The 10,823-nt window shown below is 39.9% G+C and overlaps 1 protein-coding gene across 1 annotated transcript in view; it reads right to left on the reverse strand.

The window, feature by feature from the left end:
• Window positions 1–4,664: 4,664 nt before the first annotated feature.
• ZDHHC15 (zinc finger DHHC-type palmitoyltransferase 15) overlaps window positions 4,665–10,823 on the reverse strand; it is a 140,092-nt gene continuing 133,933 nt past the window's right edge. Inside the window, exons 12-13 of the mRNA XM_058441326.1 lie at window positions 5,517–5,860; window positions 4,665–4,781 (exon numbers count right to left, since the gene is read on the reverse strand). Of these exons, the coding sequence (XP_058297309.1) occupies window positions 4,665–4,781; window positions 5,517–5,860 (461 nt within the window). The remainder of the gene's footprint in view (window positions 4,782–5,516; window positions 5,861–10,823) is intronic.

The following is a 10,823-nucleotide window of genomic DNA, read 5'->3' on the forward strand; positions in this document are numbered from 1 at the left end:
TGGAATCCTTGTTGTGTCTCCTGGTGGCAGCATTCCTCCCTCTGAAATAAGACTCTCACTCAGGGCAATCTTAGCAGATTTGAGACTCAGTATCTGCTTCTGAAGCCGGGAGACAGAATCCTTGAGTTCATCATTTTCTTTCACCAGTTTTTCCACTGAACTTAGGAGCAGCCAACCAGCTTCATTATGTTCCTTGGTTCTCCACATAAGGTCAAAGGTATTATGTATAGAGTCACTAAACTCCTTGCCTCTCATGAGCAATAAATCAGGAGTGTCAAGTGTATTTATTTTGCTAACTCTCTAAACATTTCATGCCAAGGACCATCAGTGTTCTCCATACTATTAGAAGTAGAGTCCTTAACATTGTGTCTAATCATATTAAGCAGCCAATTACAGAAACCCCCAAACCAACAAAAGAACTCCATCCTTAATATTCTGTTCTTCTAGAACCACTCCTGGTACCAAAATCTGTATTAGTCAGGGTTCTCTAGAGAAACAGAACTAATGGAATTATATATATGAGTTTATTAAATATTATACCACCACAAGGTCCACAATAGGCTGTCTGCAGGCTGAGGAGCAAGGAGAGCCAGCCCGAGTTCCAAAACTGAAGAACTTGGAGTCTGATGTTTGAGGGCACAAAGCATCCAGCATGGGAGAAAGATGTAGGCTGGGAGGCTAGGACAGGTCTATCTTTCCACATTATTTTGCCTACTTATATTCTAGCCGTGCTGGCAGCTGATTGGATTGTGCCCACCCAAATTAAGAATGAGTCTGCTGTTCCCAACCCACTGATTCTCAAATGTTAATCAACTTTGGCAACACCATCACAGACACACCAAGGATCAATACTTTGTATCCTTCAATCCACTCAAGCAATCAGGTTGACACTCAGTATTAACCATCATATGGGTTACTGCAAATCAAAAAACATATTACAGATACACAAAAAATAAAAAGTGAGAAATTAAAACATACCACAAGAGAAAATCAACTTTACTTAAAATAACACAGGAAGGACAAAAAACAAAAACAAAAACAAAACAAAACAAAACAAAAACCCATGAAACAACCAGAAAACAAGTAACAGAATGGTAGGAGCAAGCTCATTTCAATAATAACATTGAATGTAAATGGAGTAAACTCTAATCAAAAGAGAAAAAGTGGCTGAATGGATGAAAAAAAGAAAACAAGACCCGATGATCTATTACCTACAAGCAACACCTTTCATCTATAAAGACACAAATAGACTGAAAATAACGGGATGCAAAAAGATATTCTATGCAAGTGAAAACAAAAACAGAGCATGTGTAGCTGCAAAAATATCAGAGAAAATACATTTCAAGACAAAAACTATAAGAAGACACAAGGAAGGTGATTATATAATGATAAAGGGGTCGATTCAGCGGGAGAATATAACAATTCTAAATATACTTACACTCAACACTGGAACACCCAGAGGTATAAAGCAAATATTATTAGAGCTTAACAGAGACAGACTCCAAAACAATCACAGCTGGAGACTTCAATACCCCACCTTCAACATTGAACAGATCACCCAGACAGAAAATCAACAAAGTAACATCAGATAATATGCATCACAGATGAAGTGAACCTAAAAATATTTACAGAACATTTCATCCAACAGCTGCAGAATACATATTCTTCTCTTTGGCACATGGATCATTCTGAAGAACAGACCATATGTTAGATGACAAGCGTTAAAAAATTTAACAAGTGAAATAATATCAAATCCCTTCTATGACCACAGTGGAATAAAATTAGAAATCAATAACAAGAGGAAGTTTGGAAAGTATACAGACACATGGAAATTAAATAATATGCTCCTGAATTACCAGTGGATCAATAAAGAAATTAAGAAGGAAAGTGAAAAATTTCAGCCCACTTTCACTACTGTGATTCAACACAGTATTAGAAGTCCTAGCTGGAGCAATCAGATAAGAGAAGGAAATAAACACATCCCAATTGGAATGGAAAAAGTCAAGTCTTCCTTGTTTTCAGATGATATAATCTTATATTTGAAAAAACATAAAGATTCCACAAAAAAACCATTAGATCTGATAAACAAATTCAGTCAAGTTGCAGAATACAAAATCAACATGCAAAAATTAGTAGCATTTCTGTATGCTAACAGTGAACAACATAAAATGAAATCAAGAAAGTAATCCCCTTCACAATAGGTAAAATAAAATACCCATAAATTAGCTTAACCAAAGAAGTGAAAAATATCTACAAGAAAAGCTGTGAAACATTGAAAGAAATTGAATAGGAAGCAAAAAAAATAGAAAGATATTCCATGTTCATGATTTGGAAGAACATTGTTAAAATATCCATACTACCCAAAGCAATCTACAGATTAAATGCAATCACTCTTAATATACCCATGACATCCTTCATAGAAATAGGACAAATAATTCTATAATTTATATGGAACCACAAAAGACCCAGAATAGCCAAAGCTATCCTGAGCAAAATAAACACAACTGTAGGAACCACATTACCTGACTGCAAAGCAGAATGGAACTAGCATAAAAAGAGACATATAGACCAATGGAACAGAATAGAGAACAAAGAGTAAACTTATTGTCAACAAAAATGCCAAGAATAGTCACTGGGAAAAGAACACTCTCTTCAATAAATGGTGCTGGGATAACTGGATATCCATATGCAGAAGAATGAAACTACACCCTTACCTCTTTCCATATATAAAAGTCAAATCAGAGTAGATTAAAGACCTAACTCTGCGACCTCAAAATATGAAACTGTGAAATAAAACTTTTGGGGAAATTCTTCAGGACATTGGAATTGGCAATGATATGTTGAGTGATACCCCCTAACGCACAGGCAACCAAAGCAAAAATAGACAAATGGAATCACATCAAGTTAAAAACCTTCTGTACAGCAAAGAAGACAATAAACAAAGTGAAAAGACAAACCACAGAATGGGAGAAAATACTTGCAAACTACCCATCTGAGAAGGGATTAATAACCAGAATACATAAAGAGTTCAAACAACTCTATAGGAAAAAATCTAATAATCTGATTAAAAATGGGCAAAAGATGTGAATAAACATTTCTGAAATGAAGACATGCAAATGGCAAACGGGTACATGGAAAGGTACTCAATATCATTGATCAGAGAAATGAAAATCAAAACTATAATGAGACAAAATCTCACCCCAGTTAAAGTTTATCCAAAAGTCAGGCAATAACAAATGCTGGTGAGGATGTGGAGAAAAGGGAACCCTTGAACAGTATTGGTGCAAATGTATGTTTTAGTAAAACTACTATGGAGTATAGTTTGGCGTTTCCTCAGAAAACTAAAAATAGAGCTAACATATGATCCAGCAATTCTACTCCTAGTTATATACTCAAGAGAAAGAAAATCAGTATATCGAAGAGATATCCGCATTCCTATGTTTATTGGAGCACAACTCACAATAGCCAAGATTAAAAAGCAACCTAAGTGTCCATCAGCAGATGAATAGATAAAAAAGTAGTACATATATACAATGGAGTACTATTGAGCCATAAAAAAGAATGAAATCCTGTTATTTGCAACAACATGGATGGAACTGGAGGTCATTATGTTAAGTGAAATAAGCCAGGCACAGAAAGACAAACGTTACATGCTCCCAATTATTTTGGGGAGCTAAAAATTAAAACAATTGATGGAGATAGAGGGTATAATGATGGTAACCAGAGGCTGGGAATGGTGTTTGGGGGTGGGGGGAGTTGGGATGGTTAACACTTTTAAAAATATTGGCTGGGTGTGGTAGCTTACACTTGCAATCCCAGCGTTTTGGGAGGCCAAGGTGGGTACATTACCTGAGGTCAGGAGCTCGAGACCAGCCTGGCCAATATGGTGAAACCCTATCACTACTAAAAATACAAAAATTAGCCAGGCATGGTGGCGCACGCCTGTAATCCCAGCTACTCAGAAGGCTGAGGCATGAGAATCACTTGAACCCAGGAGGTGGAGGTTGCAGTGAGCTGAGATCACACCACTGCACTACAGCCTGGGCAACAGAGTGAGACTCCATCTCAAAAAAAAAATTGTTAGAATAAACAAGATTTAGTATTTTAAAATAACTAAAAGTATAATTGGACTGTTTGTAACAGAAATACAGGATAAATGCTTGAAGTTATAGATATTCAATTTATCCTCATTTGATTATTACACATTGTATACCTGTATTAAGATATCTCATATACCCCATAAATATACACACCTAGTATGTACCCAGAAAAATTAAAAATAAAAAAAACTTGTTTTAAAAGGCATAGAGTGGCTGAATGAATAAAGAAACGACCTGGGGAGTAGTTGCCAAGATGGTCAACTAGAAGCAGCTAGGTTGTGTGGCTCTCACGAAGAGGAACAGAAGGGGTGAATAAATACAAGACCTTCAACCGAAATATTCAGGTATTCACATTGGGATTAATCTAGGAAACAACTTGACCCACAGAGAACAAAGAAAAGCAAGAGGACAACGGCCCATCTGGGAGCAACATGGAGGCAGGTGAATCCTCCTCCACCCAGGGAAGCCATGCTTCTCCCACAGATCTTTGCAACCCTTAGGTAAGGAGATGTCCTTGTGAACCCACCCCACCAGGGCCTTCAGTCTTCAGTCTGACAAATAGAGTTACATGGAGTCTTGGCAGAGCAGCCGCTCAGGCATGTGTGGAGACACTGGAGCCTTAGAAACTTGGGCTTTTCGGCAAAAGTAGCTGCAGCTCCCACAAAGTGGGAGGTTAGACTCCTATACATAACCCTAGGAAAGAAGCTGAATCCAGGGAGCTGAGCAGTAGCAGCCCACAGGCCTCACTTCCATGGCACCTCACAAGATAAGACCCACTGGCTTGGAATTCCAGTCAGCTAGCAGTAGCAGCATTGCACCTCCCTGAAAAGGAGCTCCTGGGGGGAGGGGTGAGCCACCATCTTTGCTTTTCAGGTGCCTTAGCCGTTCCAGCCTTCAGGCTTTGTGAGTCTAGCTGACCTGGGGCAAAAGGGATTCCCCAGCACAGCCTAGCTCCTCTACCAAAACAAAGCCAGACTGCTGCTTTAAGCCAGTGCCTGATCCTGTTCTTCCTCGCTGGTCAGGTCCTCCCAACCAGGGCCTCCGGCCACCCCTACCCAATCTCTGCAACTGACAGAGATCTGAATTCCCCCTCAAAAGGCATTCCCAGAGTGGGGTGGACCATCATTTTTGCTCTTTGGATGACTTAGCCATTCCAGCCTTTGGGCTTTGGGGTGTCTGAGGTGACCAGGGTCTGAAGTGGACCCCCCAGCAAAGCACAGCTGCTTTAACAAAACGTGGCCAAACTGCCTTTATAAGTGGTCCTGATCTTGTTCCTCCTCACTGGGTGGGACCTCCCAACTGGGGCCTCCAGCTATTCCCACCCAAGCTCTCCAGCCAACAGAGATCTGAACTCCCCTGGGACAGCACTCCCACAGGGAGGGGTGGGCCGCCATCATTGCTCTTTGGGCATCTTACCCATTCCAGCCCTTGGGCTTCAGAGTGTGAGGTGACCAAGGGCTGAAGTGGACCCCCAGCACAACACAGCTGCTCTACCAAAACAGGATCAGACTGCTTTTTTAAGCAGTTCCCAATCCTGTTCATCTTCACTGGCCGGGACCTCCCAACTGTGGTCTCTAGCCACTTCCTACAGGTGCCTTTGGGCCAGCAACAGGTCTGTAACTCCCTGGGACAAAACTCCCTGAAATAGGGACAAATTGCCATGTTTGATGTTTCACAGCCTTCACTGGTGACACCTCCAGGTTCTGGAAAATCTGAGGTGACTAGGATCTGGAGTAGGCCCCAAGCATACCACAGCAGCTCTATGAAAAAGTGGCCAGACTGTTATGTGGTTGCCATTTTCATATCTCCTCAATGGGCATGTCCTCCAGGCCTGGCCCTCCAGCCACCCCCTACCAGAGCTACTAAGCTAGTACCAACTCAGCAACTCTCTGGACAGAGCCTCCAGGGGCAAATGAAAGCAAAGCCTCTTAGCCACTGCCTCTGTAGTGGAACTACTCTTGCCACCCTTGGAGTAACAAAGGAGCAAAGACCCTAAGTGTCTTATCCATACCTCCAACAAGCTGTAGTTGACCCAAGGAGAGGAGGCCAGTCCATCTCCCACAGGTCCTAAACACCACCCATGGCTCATCACCAGACAGGGAACCCCTGGCTTGGGCATAAACCCTTCACCTTGGGCTGACTGCACTGAGCAATTGCTGACCTGTATCTCTCTGGAGTAAAGCCCCCAGGAGTCAAGTAAACGACCCTTGGCCACAACCACTACTAAGATCTCTTCCTGTGCTGCCTCTACGCTGGGGAAGGAACATAAGCACTAAGATCACCCCAGAGCTCCAGTGGGCAGCCCAACTGTGCCAAGTCACGAACTATAGCCAGCACTCAAGGGGCAGAGGAACCTTCACTATCAGAGCACTGAGAGGAAATATGGCTGCAACTGTGAGAAAAAATAGGGGAGCTACACAACTGAGCAAGAGTCTACCAAATGACCAGTAAGCCTGAGTTTCACCTGCTGGTTCATACCCCAAAATTTCAACACCAAAAATTCATCACTAAAATAACCCCCTCTGATACCACAAACAAGAAATCAGCTTCAAATAAAGACACTACACAAAGCCTCAGCCCAGTGAAAAGATTCAGAGAAGAGGTATATTGACTGTACTCAAGCTACGCTGCAGTTAAAGAAACACCCACACGCAGAGATGAGAAAAAACCAATGCAAAAACTCTGGTAACTCAAATGGCCCAGGTGTCATATGTTCTCCAAATGACTGTACAACTTCTCCCAAAAGAGTGTTTAACCAGGCTGAACTGGCTGGAATGACAGATGTAGAATTTGGAATATGCATAGGAACAAAAATCATCAAGATTCAGGAGGATGGCAAAACCCAATCCAAGGAAAATAAGAATCATAATAAAGTGATATAGGAGCTGAAGGATAAAATAGCCAGTATAAAAAAGAACCTAATGGGTCTGACAGAGTGGAATAACACAATATAAGAATTTCACAATGCAATCACAAATACTAACAGCAGAATAAACCAAGTTGAGGAAAGAATCTCAGAACTTGAAGACTGGTTCTCTGAAATAAGACAATCAGAGAAAAATAAAAAAGAATAAAGGGAAGTGAACAAAACCTCCAAGAAATATGAGATTATGTAAAGAGGCCAAAGCTACAAATCACTGGCATCCCTGAAAGGAAGGGGGAGAAAGCAAATAACTTAGAAAATACATTTCAGGATATTGTCCATGAAAACTTCCCCAACCTTGCTAGAGAGATCGACAGTCAAAAGCAAGAAATACAGAGAACCCCTGCAAGATTCTACACAAGAAGATCATTTCTAAGACACATAATCGTCAGATTTTCCAAGGTAGAAATGAAAGAAAGAATGTTAAAGGCAGCTAGCCAGAAAGGGCAGGTCACCTTCAAAAGGATCCCCATCAGGCTAACAATGGAACTCTCAGCTGAAACTCTATGAGCCAGAAAAGACTGGGGGCCTATGTTCAACACTTACAAAGAAAAAAACTTCAACCAAGAATTTCATATCCAGCCAAACTAAGCTTCCTAAGTGAAGGAGAAATAAGATCCTTTTCAGATAAGCAATGTTGAAGGACTTCACTACCACCAGACCTGTCTCAGAAGAGATCTTGAAAGGAGCACTAAATATAGAAAGGAAAGACTGCTACCAGCTAATAGTGAAGCTGGAGCGGATGCTGACAGAACGAATGTTCAATGCAGAGAATGGAAAGTAGCACATCCCTGAGGCTGGACTCCAGACCTGCACCGCCGGCCAGCTGGGGTCTGACTGCACATGGCTTCTGATGAATCTTGCGTTTTTTACAAATTGGAGCAGGGACAGATCATAGATTTCTGATTTTATGTAAAATTTTGCCTAATACATTAAAGCAGTCACTTTTCCTGTGCTGTTTCAAAAAAAAAAAGAAAAAAGACACACTTAAACACACTGACCAGTGTCACTGTAAAGCAAGCACACAAATAAACCAACATAATAACCAGCTAATAGTACAATGACAGGATCAAATTCACACATATCAATACTAACCTTGAATGTAAATGGGCTAAATGCCCCACTTAAAAGGCACAGAGTGGCAAGCTGAGTTAAAAAGCAAGATCCAATGGTATACTGTCTTCAAGAGACCCATCACACATGTAATTACACTTATAGCCTCAAAATAAAGGGATGGAGAAAAATCTACCAAGCTAATGGAAAACAGAAAAAAGTGGGGGTTGCAATCCTAATTTCAGACAACAGACTGCAAACCAACAAATATAAAAAAAGACAAGGAAGGGCATTACATAATGGTAAAGGGTTCGATTCAACAAGAAGACCTAAGTATCCTAAATATATATGTACCCAACACAGGAGTATCCAGATTCATAAAGCAAGTTCTTAGAGATGTGCAAAGAGACACAGAGTCCCACACAATAATAGTGGGAGACTTCCACACACCACTGACAGTTTTAGACAGATAATTGAGACAGAAAATTAACAAAAATATTCAGTACCTAAACTCAGCATTGGACCAAATGGATCTGAGAGACCTTTACAGAAGTCTCCACCCCAAAACAACAGAATATAAATTCTTCTCATTGCCACATGGCACATACTCTAAAATCAGCCACATAGTTGGACATAAAACAATCCTCAACAAAAGTAAAAGAATGAAAATCTTACAAAACACACTCTGGAATCACAGTGCCATAAAAATAGAAGTAAACACAATAAAAATTCCTCAAAACTATACACAGAAATTAAACAACATGCTCCTGAATGACTTTTAGGTAAATAATGAAATTAAGGCAGAAATTAAGTAGTTCTTTGAAAATAATTAGATCAAATATACAATATACCAGAATCTCTGAGACACAGCTAGGGTGGTATTAAGAGGGACATTCATAGCACTAAATGCTCACATCAAAAAGTTAGAAAGATCTCAAATTAACAACCTAACATAACAACTGAAAGAATTAGAGAAGCAAGAACGAATAAACCCCAAATGCTAGCAGAAGATGAGAAATAACAAAAATCAGAGCTGAACTGAAGGAAATCAAGACATGAAAAACCATTAAAAAGATCAACAAATCCAGGAGCTGGTTTTTCTGAAACATTAAAAAAATGGATAGGCCACTAGCTAGACTAAGAAGAAAAGGGAGAAGATCCAATAAACACAATTAGAAATGACAAAGAGAATGTTACTACTGTCCCCACAGAAGTAAAAACCATCAGAAACTACTATGAACACCTGTATGCACAAAAACTAGAAAACCTAAAAGAGATAAATTCCTAGACACATATACCCTCCTAAGGCTGAACAAAGAAGAAATGGACTCCTTGAAAAGACCAAGAATGAGCTCCAAAACTGAATCAGTAATAAACAGCCTACTAACTGAAAATGCCTAGGACCTCATGGTTTCACAGCCGAATTCTACGAGATTACAAAGAGCTGGAACCATTCCTACCAAGACTATTCCAGAAAAATGAGGAGGAAGGACTCCTTTCCAACTCATTCTGAGGCCAGCATTATCTTGATACCAAAACATGGCAGAGACACAACAATAGCCACAACAACAAATCACCTTCAGGCCTATATCCTTGATGAAAATTGTTGCAAAAATCCTCAATAAAATATTTGCAAACTGAATCCAGCAGCATATCACCAAGCCAATCCACCATGATCAGGTAGATTTCATCCCCGGAATGCAAAGTTGTTTCAACATATGAAAATGAATAAATGTGATTTGTCACATAAATAGACCTAAAGACAAAAACCACATGATTATCTCAATAGATTCAAGAAAGGCTTTTGATAAAATTCAACATCCCTTCATGTTAAAACCTCTCAATAAACTAGGTATTGAAGTAACATACCTCAAAATAATAAGAACCATCTATGACAAACTCACAGCCAACATTATACTGAATGGGCAAAAGCAGGAAGCATCCTCCTTGAAAACCGGCACAAGACAAGGTTGTCCTCTCTTATCCCTTCTATTCAACATAGTATGGGAAGTACTAGCCAGAGCAATCAGGAAAGAGAGATAAATAAGTGGCATCTAAATAGGAAGAGAAGAAGTCAAACTATATCTGTTTGCAGATGATATGATTTTCTATCTAGAAAACCCCATAGTCTTGGCCCAAAAGCTCCTTCAGGTGATAAACAACTTTAGCAAAGTTGCAGGACACAAAATCAATGTACAAAAATCACTAGCATTCCTATACGCCAACAACAGTCAAACCAAGAGCCAAATCAGGAACGAATTCCCATTCACAATTGCCACAAAAAAGTAAAATATTTAGAAATACAGCTAACCAGGGAGGTGAAAGATCTCTACAATGAGAATTACAAACTACTGCTCAAAGAAATTAGAGAAGTCACAAACAAATGGAAAAATATCCCACGCTGATGGACAGGTAGAATCAATATCATTAAAATGGCTATACCATCAGAGAAATGCAAATCAAAACCACAATGACATACCATCTCACACCAGTTAGAATGGCCATCATTAAAAAGTCAGGAAACAACAGGTGCTGGAGAGGATGTGGAGAAATAGGAACACTTTTACACTGTTGGTGGGACTGTAAACTAGTTCAACCATTGTGGAAGTCAGTGTGGTGATTCCTCAGGGATCTAGAACTAGAAATACCATTTGACCCAGCCATCCCATTACTGGGTATATACCCAAAGGACTATAAATCATGCTGCTATAAAGACACATGCACACGTATGTTTATTGCGGCACTAT

Source organism: Hylobates moloch, unplaced genomic scaffold, assembly GCF_009828535.3.
Source record: "Hylobates moloch isolate HMO894 unplaced genomic scaffold, HMol_V3 SCAFFOLD_7, whole genome shotgun sequence".
Taxonomy (NCBI): Eukaryota; Metazoa; Chordata; class Mammalia; order Primates; family Hylobatidae; genus Hylobates; species Hylobates moloch.